General features: G+C 25.6%; 2 protein-coding genes across 4 annotated transcripts; one reads left to right on the top strand and one right to left on the bottom strand.

The window, feature by feature from the left end:
* Positions 1-3,218: 3,218 nt before the first annotated feature.
* On the bottom strand, positions 3,219-13,216 carry LOC126850760 (coiled-coil and C2 domain-containing protein 1-like). 2 transcript variants are annotated; one of them, XM_050594062.1, is made up of 12 exons: positions 13,018-13,216; positions 12,582-12,726; positions 11,212-11,324; positions 10,779-11,130; positions 9,892-10,248; positions 9,214-9,561; positions 8,304-8,665; positions 7,499-7,674; positions 6,307-6,573; positions 5,203-5,241; positions 4,567-4,657; positions 3,219-4,497 (listed from the first exon to the last, which is right to left on the bottom strand). In XM_050594062.1, exons 1-12 carry the CDS (start codon positions 13,072-13,074, stop codon positions 4,378-4,380), a joined length of 2,427 nt encoding a protein of 808 aa, XP_050450019.1. In that variant the 5' UTR covers positions 13,075-13,216; the 3' UTR covers positions 3,219-4,377. The 2 variants fall into 2 exon arrangements, with proteins under 2 accessions (XP_050450019.1, XP_050450020.1); XM_050594063.1 differs by lacking the exon at positions 5,203-5,241 and having other exon boundaries at positions 3,227-4,497.
* Positions 13,217-13,358: 142 nt separating this feature from the next.
* LOC126850775 (cyclin-dependent kinase 2-interacting protein-like) lies at positions 13,359-15,306 on the top strand. Of its 2 annotated transcripts, none has more exons than XM_050594090.1 (4): positions 13,359-13,534; positions 13,846-13,994; positions 14,228-14,336; positions 14,813-15,306. In XM_050594090.1, the coding sequence occupies exons 1-4, from the start codon at positions 13,501-13,503 to the stop codon at positions 15,007-15,009; spliced, it is 489 nt and encodes a 162-aa protein (XP_050450047.1). In that variant the 5' UTR covers positions 13,359-13,500; the 3' UTR covers positions 15,010-15,306. The 2 variants fall into 2 exon arrangements, with proteins under 2 accessions (XP_050450047.1, XP_050450046.1); XM_050594089.1 differs by having other exon boundaries at positions 13,846-14,069.
* The last annotated feature ends 549 nt before the right edge of the window (positions 15,307-15,855 follow it).

Raw genomic sequence — 15,855 nt, 5'->3', positions numbered from 1 at the left:
TCTATTTTTAAATGACTCATCTGTACATAGAGGTGCATTATTATGTAAAAATACTTGACGATTCTTATATCTAACGCTTTCAACTGTGCATTTTTCGCAGCAAAATGCACTGTTATGATTGTAAATGCCCTTAACAAATTGTCTAGCTGGAGCATCTAAAATATAATTACCTATGCCAAAACTAATATTTTTACCATAGAAATCATAACCATTAGCAGTCAATTTTTAACTTCTTCAATAAAATCACATAAATATCCATCTAAATCATCAGGTTTCGAATACCCATACCATACATAATTTTTAAAAGAAAATCTGTCACCATTAAGGCAATCTAAAATTGGCCAAAATTGATCATCTGTACTCTTATATAATTGGACATCATCAATATTAATATCTACTACAATTTGATTTTTATTTGCAGATAGTCAACAGTTAATATTTCACCAAGGTTAATCTTGATATTCTTATACCTTGACCACATTATGCCTTGACCAATTTTTTTAACATTCACAATATGAAGAGTATGAAGAATTGTTTTTTATGATTTTGGCAAACCAGAGAAAATGACTCAACTCTGCTAAAAGCTTATCCATTTTTTTGAATGATACATCTCGAACATTCCACTCTGTTAAGAAGTTATTCAATAAATATGCCTCTATATAATGAATAGGACGATCTCTCAAATATTCAGTGTCACATATAATTTCATCTTTTAATTTATCACTGCTGTTGTGTTCGCTATATTCAGTAGCTTCAGTTTCATGATTTGATGGATTATATACTTCACTACTAATATATCTTCTAAAATTAAATCACTATCCTGGATGTCGTTGTTTTCATCAATGCGCACAGCAGGTAAAACATGAGAAGCGTTATCACAACATGTTTCATGAAATACATCTAATATATTTTTTATTTCAGTCAACTGATCTTGAATTTTAGCTTCACAGAAACGTTTAGCATTGGCTTTAGAAGCCTGAGAATATAATTTTCTTTTCATGATTAAACCTATAGCCCAAAATAAGATTTATTATCATTGCAATTCATATAATTTTAAAGTTATTTATTAATTTTTAATAATTTAAAGTAATTAATTAAAAGTCTGCTATTGCATATTTTATTTGTAGTATATAATTAATTGAAAAAAGAATCAAATATAATAAGTGCATGTTTCTTTAAATTTGATATAGATAAATTAAATATATATCTTTTATTAACACCTAATATCATGAAAATGTACCATTATCATGAAAATATCTTACAAATTTACCACCTTATCGATAAAAAAAATATATTAAATATTAATTTTTGAGATCAAGTATAACATTTGAGATCAAATATAACCTACAAAAATAATGAAGTATTTTATGAGATAAAATAGATTAGATGTAATAAAAAGAAATGTGTCACAAGAAATAAATAAATAAGTAAGATAATTTTTAAGTTAGATTTTGAAGTTAAGATAGTTAGAAGATAGGTTTTAAGTTAAATTTTGTCGTGCAATATTTAATAGATGTGATTGGATTCGAGCAATTTCTAATTAATTTTGACAAATTTACAATTTCGGGAATATAATAATTTATTGTGTGCGCGCGATAGGGAAAATTTATCACGCTAAGGACTCGTGATTTTAGACGAGCATATTAAAAAAGAACGTAGTGCGAAAAATCGAACATCTGTTTGCGTGAGTTTTCTCTCACTGTAAAACTGGTGAACACTATCGCGTTGGCAAACAAACCAACTGTGAATTGTTTCATCAGTACTTTTGCTGTTATCGTATTTAATAAATTGAATATTTGTGTGTCACGTTTCTCTTGTGTTCTTTTTGCTATTCATCTGTGCCTTCAGTGATTCTTCGGAATCGCGCAACGTGCATTCCGCGCTTAGCGCTGAGCGATGCCGGTATTTTGCGCGTCCGCGAATTTTGCGGTCGCAACAAAAACAAGATGCCTGGAAAGAAGTATGCAAAGCACTTATTTCCTTCTTTGTCGACATTAATATTCTTATCTTAATATTACTTCTGTTTTACTTTCTGTTTAACCGTCTAACTTTCTAAGTTTTTGTATTAGTATCACCAAACTTTTTTTAACAACAATTATACTCTTTAACTACAATAATATTCTTATATAAATTCCAAAAACACTAGCCATACGTCGTCACGTTTTAACGCCTTCCACGAATGTAAGCGTTGTTAGCTTGCAAATAAGATCATGCACGCAATATATTCCTAATATGCGCATATTGGTCGCGGTAAAGAAAACCGCTCAGTAGCAATTGAACGTGATTGACTTCTACTTTTGGAACCAACAAATCAACGTCGAATGTTAACTGGGCGCTTTGGCCTTGCGCATAATATAAAAAATATTAGGAATAGAAATAAATATTAATATTAAATATTAAATTTTAAGAACAATTTGTAATTATTTTACTTGAAAAGAAAACAAAATAATATTAATTATTTCTAATTTTTAATTTATTATAAGTTAATACATTCCGTTCTCTCTTATTTGAAGTAAAATAATTCCAAATTCTCGAAATATAATATTTAATATTTATTCTTATTTCTAATATTTTCTCTTTGTACACAGGACTTTTCTTTATTACTTTATCTTATTGAATATTGGTTATATAACCAATTGTATATAAACACTGATGTCTAAATAGTCAAACTTCCTGAACTTTTTGTGACTATTCTTATATTATACATTTTTATAATAATAAGCATATGTATAGCCAAAAAACATACAACACATTTTCTAAAAATTATTTAAGATCGAGTTTTCAATGATTAAAAAATGACATAATTTAGTCAATGACATCAAATTGACATCATTTTGACTTTTCTGTTCTTCTTGGAATAATGTATATTCAACATAGTTTTCAATTATTTTGAACTTTTTTTTCATAGCATTAGTTTTTTAATTCAAGAAAATTTGAATTTTTTGAATTATTAAATACATAAATTTGAATTCAAAAGTTATATATACAGGATTACGTAATACCATCTTGATTTACATCAATATATTAATATCTATAAAGATAAATAAATTAAAGCTACATGGTTTCAAGGGAGATATTACAGCAAATGAATCAATGCAACTTAATATATAGAAATTATTAATGAAATTGATCAAATGTTTCATTTTCGCCAAAAAATTCCATGCAATTTTTTAATAAGCAAAGGAAGGGAAGAAAAAACGTATACATATAAAAACAAATTTTTTAGAATTGTATGTTATTAACAAGATCTACAAAATAAGCAAAACATTAGCAACTAGCAAGTTAACAGTTTGCTAGCTGTTTTAGTCAAAATGTAGTAGCAAATTGGCGTCAAATATATTCACATTGAACTTGTATTCTATCGCCAATCTATATTGCAAAAATTCCAAGATTTTTTGACTCTCTTTAAAACTGTCGTCATAATTTATGTTGCTATATGTCTGCCAACAGTATTGCATATTACGAATCCTATTTAATCAGTTCTATTTTTGAACTAATCTTTTCAAATAAAATTTTTTAGCAGACACTTTGTAAAATTGTATGTCGTATCGAAAGATTTTTAGTACATACACATACGCTTACGCGCACACATACGTATCCACATATAAAACATATATAAACATTTTAAAATAATTATGTATATATAATGTATATAATACGTATTTTGTGTTATATAACTGTAAATAATTTTTTGTTAATATTTTTCAAATAATTATTTTCAAGTCATTACATATAAATAAATATAATTTTCTCGATAAAAGCATTTTTTACTTTACAAGCAAAAAGTATTCAAAACTTTTTTATATCGCACTTATATATATTATAAATTGCATATAGCTCATTTGTTGTAATATATAGAATATTTACATTTTTGCATCTTATTTACTATTATATATGTATGCATTTATATATATGCATGTATGCACGTATGCACGTATGCACGTATGCACGTATGCACGTATGCACGTATGCACGTATGCACGTATGTATGTATGTATGTATGTATGTATGTATGTATGTATGTATGTATGTATGTATGTATGTATGTATGTATGTATGTATGTATGTATGTATGTATGTATGTATGTATGCATGTACGTATGTATGTACGTATGCATGTACGTATGTATGCATGTATGTATGTATGTATGTATGTATGTATGTATGTATGTATGTATGTATGTATGTATGTATGTATGTATGTATGTATGTATGTATGTATGTATGTATGTATGTATGTATGTATGTATGTATGTATGTATATATATATATTTAAAAAATGCAGTAATCTATTCTCGATGCACAATATTTTTAAAGGCCCCACGATTCCAAAATGACAAATTATTGATAAATTAATGAATTGCATCCAATCATCCATCATTGATCAATAGTTAACCATTTATCTGTGACATTTTCTATTTGTTTAAAAAGAATTGGATTTCTGAGCCGGATTTTTAATTCTAGTTTTCCTCCCGTTGCTTTTCTGCCATCCATAAGCTGAAATAATATAATAAATTTTCTTATTCTGTACACAGGAAAAGCGTGCAAAATAAATTATTTAATTACCGAGAAGGAATCATGTAGAATGCACTGGGTTTCAAGATGTTGTAACTTAACCATTACTGTACCAAGTAGACTATCACTTCGGAAGAAGCCTCTGTAACATTGCGAATCATTATTAAAAATATAAAAAAAAAACACATCAACACATATCAAGAATGTTTTTACATCGCAGAAATTCAGATATATATATATTGTTACTTTTATAATATGATGAAATCCACAATTATTACATAATACAATTTCACATATATGACTCATTCATCCTACAAACATAATAATTTATATATATATATATATATATATATATATATATATATATATATATATATATATATATATATACATATACACATATACACATATACACACACGCACCATGCACGCATATGTATACATATATATATATATATATATATATATATATATATATATATATATATATATATATGATGTATGATGATGTGTGTGTGTGTGTGTGTGTGTGTGTGTGTGTATATACCCTTGTAAACGCTACTGCTTCTTTTCATAGGAAGAAGATAGCATCCACAATGCCAGTACTTTGCATTGCTCTTAAAAGTCATCAAAATCTCTGTGCATGTAACAAATTGCATACTCTACAGGATTTGAGGGATGTCATACCTGGGGTGAGAGCAGCATAAAATGGGATTCAGTGAACATCTGCAAGCAACATTCTATTTTTTATGTATGATATTCTCATTGTACAGCTTCTTAATTTGTACATCTTATTTAAAATAATTAATATTTATTAACTTTCTTATATTTAACTAGCTTCAAATATTTAACATATATACAAATAAATCTAAGCAAAAAAAATAATGCAATTTATTACAGTTGCATTTAAAAAAAATGTAGCAGATTATATCACATTAGAGATGCTGATTGTTACTTGTCTGAGAGAGCTAATCTAATTTGTTTCTTTATTCCAATATTTCTTTCTTTTAAAAGAGAAAGAAATATAGATATTTACAAAAGAGTGGAATTATAATATATATATATATATATATATATATATATATATATATATATATATATATATAATAAAAAAATAAAAATATTTATAAAATTGAAAAGATTCTAAACAATTACAACACCATACAACAGCAGCCGATAATTATTGTCTCCAATAAAATTATTTCTCTCGCACAAATTAAAATCTTTCTACACAAAATTATAGAGAACTAGTTTTTGTATTTTGTCATCTTTTCTATATTGGATTGTTAAAACATTTAATATCGTTATTTCTTTCACAAAAGTATCAAGAAATATTTCTCTTCCTCTCTTTTCTTTTCTCTATCTGACGCCCTGTTCCTATTCCCCTATTACTGTTTCCCTTTTCTATCCTCTCTCTCTTACTCCCTTTTTCAGGAAAATGTAATTTCCTAGATCTAAAGCACCTTAATCTTTCTACAGACGCCATTAATTAATTTAATATGTTATGGCAATCAATAATTTAAAATAAGATAATTTAGTAATATTGAAATCAAAAACATGATAAAATGTGATGTTAGTGTGTTATATATTAAATTTAATATTCATGCTTGTTAATGTGATCAAGCAATCTACTTGAAAGTCATAAAAATTTCTATGCACAATATAATTATAAATTTTCAATAGTATTTTGTCAAACAATATTAGATTAAAACTCAAAATAACATGAAATTAATATTAAACACTAATTAATGTTAAATGTTACTGTTAAATGCTACATTAATATTAAATTACCCTTTTGCCCAAACTTCACATTTTAAAGCATGTCGTTTGAAGGCTCTTTGACACTGTCTGGAAGTGCGATTTATAATCCCATTCAGTAGAAATACAGCTTGATATTCAGGATTGGCAGAATCTTTGATTGTTGATGTTCTATCCGCGGGATGATTATCCGACGGAAATGGGAATTCAAACATAACATATGTATCTGCCTCTCGAGGATAATTAATTCCTCTAATTATAGAAATTTCGATATCACTGTCGTTTAAATCTGTGCAACTCCTAGAAAAATTTAATTTTACTCAAATTTAAATTTCATAATACGAATTTGTACATATATATATATATTAAATTCTCTAAAGTCTTGCAAAGAAGTATAATTGTATAATTAATAGTGTACATCTTTTTATGATCAAGAATATTACAGTTATCTAATTTTGTCTTTTTTTTTAAAAAAAATTTTAGTTCTACAAAAATTAATTACATCTATAAATTGAAAATTTTTTGAATAAGATTAGATTTAGTGTTATTTAAAAAAAATTAATGTCTTTCTCATTTTTCTCAGCAATCTATCCAAAATTACTTCCATTAAAATAAAATAAAAAATATAAAATTTTATTTTATATTATTGATTAGTTCATTTGTAAATTTATCGCTAACAAATATCGATCCGATAATCAAGTAGAAATTTAGATTTGCAAACAAAAAATGGATAATTATCTCTCCATGAAGAAGGTAAAAAATCTTTCTGTTAACAAGACATTATTATATTTTGTTTTCACAAATTCTTGTAAATTTAAATAGTAATCGAAATATATTTGAACAATTATTAGTCATAGACAAATACAAATTAAATCTAGAAAAACTTTTCTTTTTTTTTTTTAACAAGTTGAAACTGACTTGATGGGAAAAATACAATATCTTATTTTAATTAAAAAACATATAACAAACTATTACTATTTAAAAATTATTCCAAAAAGCATTAAAAAAAATTATTTTCAAGATAAAAAACAAAAAATTAAATTAATGTGTATAAAAAAAATTATATGTATAATATATTTAAATAATATGTATTTTTTTTAAATAAACAATTTTTGAATTTTATAAATTTTCATATAATCTCTTTTCATTTTTATTTTATTTTTTGTTCATATATTTATATTTGAATCATACGTATCAGTAGTAAGGAAAATAAATGTATACTAACTGTACTATTTGATAGGTTTTCATTTCGTAATGATGTTGAGGTGGTGGCAGTAAATCGCGTTTTCGAACTCTTAGCATATCTAAATCTCGCGTGTAACCGAGTGCGAGTCGTTCCCATCTATTATATGCAGAAACATCACCCAATGCTTTTGAGTGGTCCCGTGTAGATAAGCACCACTGAAAAATTAAATAATAAATACTTATACAAACGAAACAAATAAATTGTATAATTTTATTAACTTATATTGATATTAACTTCAATAATTATGTAAAATATATATTTTCCCATTTTCAATATATATATATATATATATATATATATATATATATATATATATATATATATATATATATTATTCATTACTTTAATCGACTTAATAAAATGAATATAAATATCATTCTAACTAAATAAACCAATAAATCCGGAAGAATAATTATGTGCGCAAATATATATATAAAATATTTCGCGATTAAACATTTTAGCTTCGATCTTCTGCTAATTAGATTTTTGTTTTCAAATAATCTCAAAAATTTGTATTAGCAGATGATATGCTAATTCTAGAATATTTTTTGCGTTCGCGCGCGTTACAATTAATTATGATATAGTTAATTATTTTACTGTCTCAAAAAAATGACTCATATACAAACACAAACAAACAAATACACATGCGCGCGCACACAGCATACACACACATACACACACACACACAAATATGTCTCTCTCTCTCTCTCTCTCTCCCTCTTCCTCTTCCTCTCCCTCTCTCTCTCTCTCTCTCTCTCTAAATCTTAAAAAAATATTTTATTACCTTAATTTGTTTAATTAATTGAGTTTCAAGATTTTCGTAAATTTGATCATCTGTTCCGCTCCCACCTTCCAAAAAATCCTCGGCAGATACCAATATAAAATTTTCATCTTTCTGACACATATTAAGTTCTACTTTTTCAAGAGGCGATAATGGGATCGAATTCATATCGACAGGTAATCCAGCTTTGCTAGCTTCAATTAAAGGTTGTATCCCTTTAGCTTGCTTTAGATAATCACGCGCCAAATCCATATCCCCATCTTGCTTTGCATTTAAAGCAGCTTGCTTCAATTCGCGCTGCCGCAATTGTAATTGTAACATTTGCTTTTCTGCACGCGATGTAATCTTGTGACTTGGTTTCTGTCCTAATAAAAAATACAATAAAAAAAATATAATGAATATATATTATATATAAAATTAATATAATATATTCAATATTTTACATACATGCACAAGATATGACAACTTCAAAAATATACAAATTTAAAAATAATATATAATTTTTTTTATTATAAAAATAATAAAAAAAATTAAGTTTAAAAATAATAAAAAGTTTTAACGTTTATTCAATCTAATCTTTTTCAGAATTGCAAACTTTTGTATTTCAATAATCTTTATAAATTGAGTTTAAAATAAAAAAAAATATTTTTCCAATCAAAATCATGTCCATATATATATATATATATATATATGTATATGTATTTATTTTTATTTATTTTAAATTATATTATTATATTAATTTATAATTATATAATTATATTAATTTATATTATTATTACAATATTTTTTCAATCAAAATCATGTCCATATTTAAAATAAATAAAAATAAATACATATGCAATATATACATATTTATATATATATATATATATATATATATATATATATATATATATATAAAATTACTTTTTACCTGCTTTAGGAGAAGAGATGGATGCTTTTGGTGGCACAGGCTTTGTTACAATATTATCTTCAGATGACTTAGGCTGAACTGCAGACTGCGTAGTAATATCATTATTCTGCAGATTAGATAGCAATGGTGGAAAACCAGGTGGCACAGGAAGTTCATCCAGAAGTACTGGCTTTCCACTTGTGTATAACTTAATAGCATTCTCAAACTGTTTGCAAATTCTATTGTATCTGCGTATCTTAGAAGTATTACCCTCAGCTTCAGCCGCCACTTTCGTTCTTCTATATACTTCCAAACGTTCTTTAAGAGCACCTTCAATGTTTTCGAGACCGAGCTTCGCTTGTGAGTTAGCTGTCAATAATCCACATTTCCGTTATTATGAAATACATGACTTTTTATTGCATACTACAACTGTAAATTTATTTATATTTTTGTATTTATATTATTTATTGTTTATTAAAAAATACGCAAACAATTGTTTTAAAGTATAAGATAAGAAATAAATATTAAAGGACAGAATAGTGAGATAGACAAATTCAAGAATATTACTCTATTTTTATTATATATTATTTATTCTATTTCTACATTACACTCCAATCGATAATGTATAAATATTTACAATATTCTTAATAAATATACATAATAATCTTTAAAAAATTTCGCCCATTATGCATACATTACCTATATCTGTAGAAGCTTGTTGCTGAATTTCGCTTTCTTCTTTTATTACTGATATATCTACTGGAGATGGTAAAGTTGGAGTAGAAGGCATATCTGATAAATCAAGCTTTTCACCCATAGCAACTGCAGCAATAACTATGTCGAACTGTTTCACAGTTTTCACATATTGCAGTGCTTGCTCTTTATTACCTGCTTTCTTCCAAGCAACTGCAGCAGTCTTATATTTTTGTTGTTGCTCTTTTAATTTATTCAAAGCTTCCTGATCAACTGTGACATCTACTATTGGTTCAGAAAGACCATCATTTAAATCTGATGTAGATGATTCATTAACTTCAGTTGGTGAAGATATTTCTTTTACTACAAAAAAATAATGATATTCATAAAATGAAAGTTAATATTATAAATCTCCAAATAATGTTTAAAAAATAGGGGTACAAGAAAATAATGTATATTCTGTTAAATAATAACAATACATCATTATTAAGTTTTAATTGTTGAACATGTTTATTATGCAAATTAAATTATTCAAATAAAAGTATATATATATATATATACGTATAAGTATATATATACGTATAAGTATATATATATATATATATATATATATATATATATATATATATATAAATAGGAATATCTGAGATATTTATTGATAATTCATGGTTATTTCAGTAAAATTATTTTTAAAAAAAACCATTTTTTTAAAATACTTATTCCAAGATATTAAGTAGTTTGCAACATTTTGATATGCCCTATATATTGATTGTATATGATACATGATCAATTTACTTTAAAATAGAATTTGATCCAAATAATAAATCTAAATAATGGATAAATTCATAGATAAAAGAGATAATACCCAGCATATAAAAGAATATATGTCCTACCTGTATCTTTAATTGTAGATTCTGCAGTAGCGGAAGGAGGCAACAATGGAGGAATATCAGCTTCATTTATGATTCCACCTGATTGTGCAGAAACCAACATTTCCTTGAGCGTTCTGACACCTCTGCTATATCTTCTAGCCTTGCCAGATTCATTTTCTTTCCTTGCTTTTTGTTCGGCTATTTCGTAAGTCGTTAACCTTTCTTGCAATATTTTGATCATTTCATGCATAGAATTATTTTCTTCTATGGTAGATTCACATTTATTAGGTTCTGCTTGTTCTTCCTCCATTATCTCTGGCATTTCCGTCTCTTCTGTTACAATTTCATTTCCTGTGAGCATCTGCAACTCTTTCTAAAGCAATGAAGAATACTAAATTGATCAAGTCTTACACTACACTAATTGAAATATAATATAATCAAATATCATATGTACCAATAATGCAGGATCATCGTTTCCTTCAGATGATTCATCATCAGAATTTATATCTTTAATGGACTCAGATACCATTTCGTCCAAATTAACATCAGTAACAGCTTTGCGTGTAACTAAGACATTCACATATGTGTTACGCTGAGTTAAATATGTAATACAGAGATTTGAGAGATATTTCAAGATATATATTGCTCTATACAAAGTATTCCAACTGTCAAATGTTTTTTAAATAATAGATTTTTTAATTTTAAAACAATTCCTCCTTAGTGAAAATATTGTCATTAATAATTCAATTATAAATAATTGAAAAAAAAGGCAAACTAAACTTCGTAGAGATTTAAATAAATTTAAAAAAATTATATTCTTTAGTTGATTTCAGGTAGAGTATATTTTAACAAAATTTAAATTTAATTTAGTTTACAAAGATAAATAATAAAAAAATGTTTAAACTGGCAAAAAATAATAATCTTTCTTGACATTTTTGCTAAGGAAAAATCATTTTCAATTTAGCTGAAGAATTTATTAAAAAGACATCTCTCCAGTGGATTTAACACTTTACCGACCGGTAGCGGTTCCAGTAAACGTCGAATAATCGACGGCCGGTCGGTAAAGTGTTAAGACACCCTCTATATTATAAACATATGTATATATAATATTATTATATCTTATAGATATACAGAGTAAATCATCTAAGATTGGCCCTCTAAATAATTCTCACCGTTTTAGAGATAGAAAAAAATGTTTGAAGTAAAAGTTGTATGGTGTCGAGGGGGACATCTTGCGGAGATAAACATTTTTTCCTAGGTAGAGGTGCTTAGAAAATTTGATGTTCATCTTCATATTTTTAAATGGAATCATGCATTTTCAAACATATCTATAATTGAAGCCTTTTCCAAGACAGTTTCAATAATCAGAGATATTCAAGGTCATGGATATAAAAAAAATTGAAAATTTATCGCAAATGTTCTTGAAACAGAATATTCGTGGTTTTATTAATTGAATAAAACTGATATTATTTATTTGATATGTAATCTTGATCTGTGTTATTTCATTTAAGGTTAGCCAATAACATCATTTAATATAAATGTAAATAAACTTTGATGGAACATTTTTCACTGTCACAATTCAGATTAACATGGTGTAAGGAACATTTTTTATCTAAGATTATATGGATTGTTTCCGGCTAATGCTATATACTCCATCTCCACCTAGGAGAAAACATCATTTCTGCAAAATGTCTTTCTCGATATCACACAACTTTTACTTCAGATATTTTCCTATCTCCAAAACTGTGGAAATTATTTGGATGGTTTTAGATGACACACCCTGTATATTTCTGTTATATGATATTTTTAATTTTATTAACTTACTGTTGCGTCTACTTTTGTAGCCTGTATCATTACCAGCTGCCAAAGAAGCTAATTCAGCCTCTAAGTCTTCGTCGTTGCCATCATCTTCTATCATATTATCATCAATATTGCCAATATTTATATCAGGTACTTGGAAGATACCATACTATAAAACATTATTAATAAAAAAAAAATTCATTAGAAATTGACATTTTTATATTTACAAAAATAAAGATAATTTAAAAAGAAATTTTTCTCTTTCTCTTATATATACAATATATATATAAAAGAGATTTTTTTAAAACAGAGGCAAATATGTGATATAGATATGTCATATTTATGTACATGTTGAAGCTGTAAGAACTAAATTTATGATCTAAAATATAAAATATGCAAATTTAAAAGAAATTTTAGTGTGAAAAAGATTTTATACTGTATGTTCAAAATTATCAGTTACCTGTTCTAAATCACCAACTGGTCTTGATCGTTTCGACTCTTTTTTCTTACCAAACATATTAATACGTTAATATGTTTATTTAATGCAAATGTGTTTAGGAGTTCGAAATGATTCGAAGACAAAATAAAATCAAAAATCCAGAGAATTGAACAATTATTATGTGAATGATAGTGAAAGATCACTCTCTTTCCATTATACAATCACAATACATAGACGTAGTAAATAATAAATATTGAAAAGGTCAAAATCGTGCAGTTTTACTAGACAGTTTTACTAGACGGCACTAAACGGGCTCTTTTTTGTCGCGCATGCGCGATGTAACGATGACGATTGGCGATTACAGTCACGTTCTTACCATCTTATCAGTTTTTGTTTTTGTTTTATACAATTGTGACTGCATTCCGAGTTCCGATTCACTTCGTACTTCGTTCCAATATATAATTTCACCAGAGAGACGCCTTCGTAGTTCGCTCTGATCTCACTATGACAACAAAGAAGGAAATGTTTCTTCCCATCAGTAAGATTATCTCTTTAATTAGATGTAACAATAATAATATTTATTATACTCTAAATTTATATATAATATATATAAATTTATATATAAATTATATATATTAATATACACACACAAATAAAATAGAATTATAAAAATTTATGCTAAGAGATTTTTTGGATATCTTTATATTATGACTATGTTTAAGAGTATGTAAATGCTAATGAAAATTAATTATAGTAGAAATGTTATTTTAATAATTTTACATTATATAAATAATTTTAATACTTTTATATTTAAATAAATATATTTATATTTAAATAAATTTATTACAGAATTACCTTCACATAAATCATATCAAGGAAAAAATTTGACAGGAACTGAACGTTTTGTATATGATTTAGCTGCAGATATTAATGCAAATATACAACAATGGAATAGTTTCCATATTGAAGGAATCACCTATTTAAAAAACATAATACAAGTAAAGCGTGACAAAAATTATTCTGTGATTTTGCAAGATTTATGCGATAAGTTAGAAAATGTTTGCGATAGTTTGGTAAAGATATACTTTTTTTAATTTTTTAATTATACATTATTTATTCTTTTTTAAAGTTTGAAGTCAATTAACTTTATTTTTGTTTTAATTTTTAAAAATTATATTTCTAAAATTATAAAGAGAAATTTTTCAATATAAATGAAAAGATCTATTTATAGGATGGCATAATTAGAAACTTGGAGCAAATTAAAAATCAGTTGAAAGTCACAACAGTTTTACAAGAAACTACAAATAAATTGTTTTTAACATGGCCAATGAGCAAGTTTGGTAATAAATTTATAACTTATTTAATTTATATTACATGCTTTATAATGTAAGAGTTCCTGGACTGGCGCTGCATGCAACTCAAACTGCTTGTGGTATTGATATTTTTTACTAGAGCAGATAGCATACATCTAGCATATATCAATGTACTAGCTTGCGAGTGATGCAAGCGCAGGTTTCCTTGTCATTTCTGTAAGTGGATCACATACATTATCTATGATTTTGAAATGATTATGAATATAATGACAGATTTTGACAAAGAATGTGCATCAAGTTTTTCTCAAATATTTGTTAAACATTTTATAGATTTCTGTATTCTTGTCGAATTTGAAGCAAAAATTGATACAGTTTCAATTGTATGGCATCTGGGAACTTTGCAATTACATCTCATATTTACATCTAATATGTACAATAACTAATATATTTTAATTTAATTATTTAATTTATTATAATTTAACTATATGCTTCAAATTCTTTAGATGAAATAGCAGAAACTATATATGAGATGTATCATAAGGAAGCTACATTGAGACGCAATTTACTGGAAAATATTGCTCATAATTATACAGAAACTTGGAAAATGTTTTATCTTGCAGCATGGGTACATCAACCTTTATTATCTGAAAATTCAACATCATTATTGAATTCATTGTTAATCGAAACAGGTCACCAATGATAACAATTTCTAATTTAGCATTTAATTTTCCTTTATTTTAATGTGTTATTATTTAAGGAATTAAAATAATACATTAGACAATCATGATTCGATTAATAAAAAGAATTGCATTGTATACACAATATATTCCAAAATTTGTGATTCTAAATACTATAACAGAAAAGTTCTCGAAGAATTAAATAATATTAATTGAACAAATATTAAATATTTAATTGATATTAATTTTTTTCTAATTTTTATACATTTTATTAATTTTCCATTTATAAAATTGTATATAAGTATAATATTTATATAATATAAATAAATAAAATTTTATACACGATCTGTTTTATATAATTCCTAAAAACTTATCCTTTTTGAAAAAAAGGTAAAAAAAAGGCGCCAAGTATATGCAACAGTTGTGAAACATTTTGCACCATATATTACTTTTTTAACAAAAAAAGTTGTACAAGTATATTCTACAAAAATAATGATATAAAAAATTGCGCCAAATAAATAAGACTTTATGCTTATACTATTATAAAATTATATAAAATTTATTTCTTTTATTATTATTTAAAAACTTTTAATTGAAAAAATTGTTATACAAAGTTTTAATTTCCTAGAAAAATAATTAAATTGAAAAATTGTGCCAACCGAATAAAAATTTATGTAAAAATTTTTTAATTTTATTTCCAATATTAAAAAAGATTATATTTAATAAATCAAAATATAATTAAAGTAATAGGACGTACAGCTAAAATAGCTTTTTTTTATATTTAATTAAATGCAATATACATATATCTAGCTTTGAAATTTATTTATTAAAGAACATTTTCTCATAAATTCTGAATCGCATAAAATAAA

The sequence above is a fragment of the Cataglyphis hispanica genome, chromosome 7 (assembly GCF_021464435.1).
Source record: "Cataglyphis hispanica isolate Lineage 1 chromosome 7, ULB_Chis1_1.0, whole genome shotgun sequence".
NCBI classification, from domain to species: domain Eukaryota; kingdom Metazoa; phylum Arthropoda; class Insecta; order Hymenoptera; family Formicidae; genus Cataglyphis; species Cataglyphis hispanica.
Note: the sequence above shows the minus strand (reverse complement) of the source record. Positions and strands in the feature narration are given on the sequence as shown.

Bases quoted from the DNA above. Each gene is read 5' to 3' on its own strand.
- LOC126850760 (XM_050594062.1), bottom strand. From the start codon at position 13,074: ATGTTTGGTAAGAAAAAAGAGTCGAAACGATCAAGACCAGTTGGTGAT. The intron at 9,562-9,891 runs GTAATGTATGCA...GATTATTGACAG, and splicing joins ACAAGCTTCTACAGATATAG to CTAACTCACAAGCGAAGCTC. The intron at 4,498-4,566 runs GTAATTAAATAA...ATATTATTTCAG, and splicing joins TTCTACATGATTCCTTCTCG to CTTATGGATGGCAGAAAAGC.
- LOC126850775 (XM_050594089.1), top strand. From the start codon at position 13,501: ATGACAACAAAGAAGGAAATGTTTCTTCCCATCA. The intron at 13,535-13,845 runs GTAAGATTATCT...AATTTATTACAG, and splicing joins GGAAATGTTTCTTCCCATCA to AATTACCTTCACATAAATCA. The intron at 14,337-14,812 runs GTAATAAATTTA...CAAATTCTTTAG, and splicing joins ATGGCCAATGAGCAAGTTTG to ATGAAATAGCAGAAACTATA.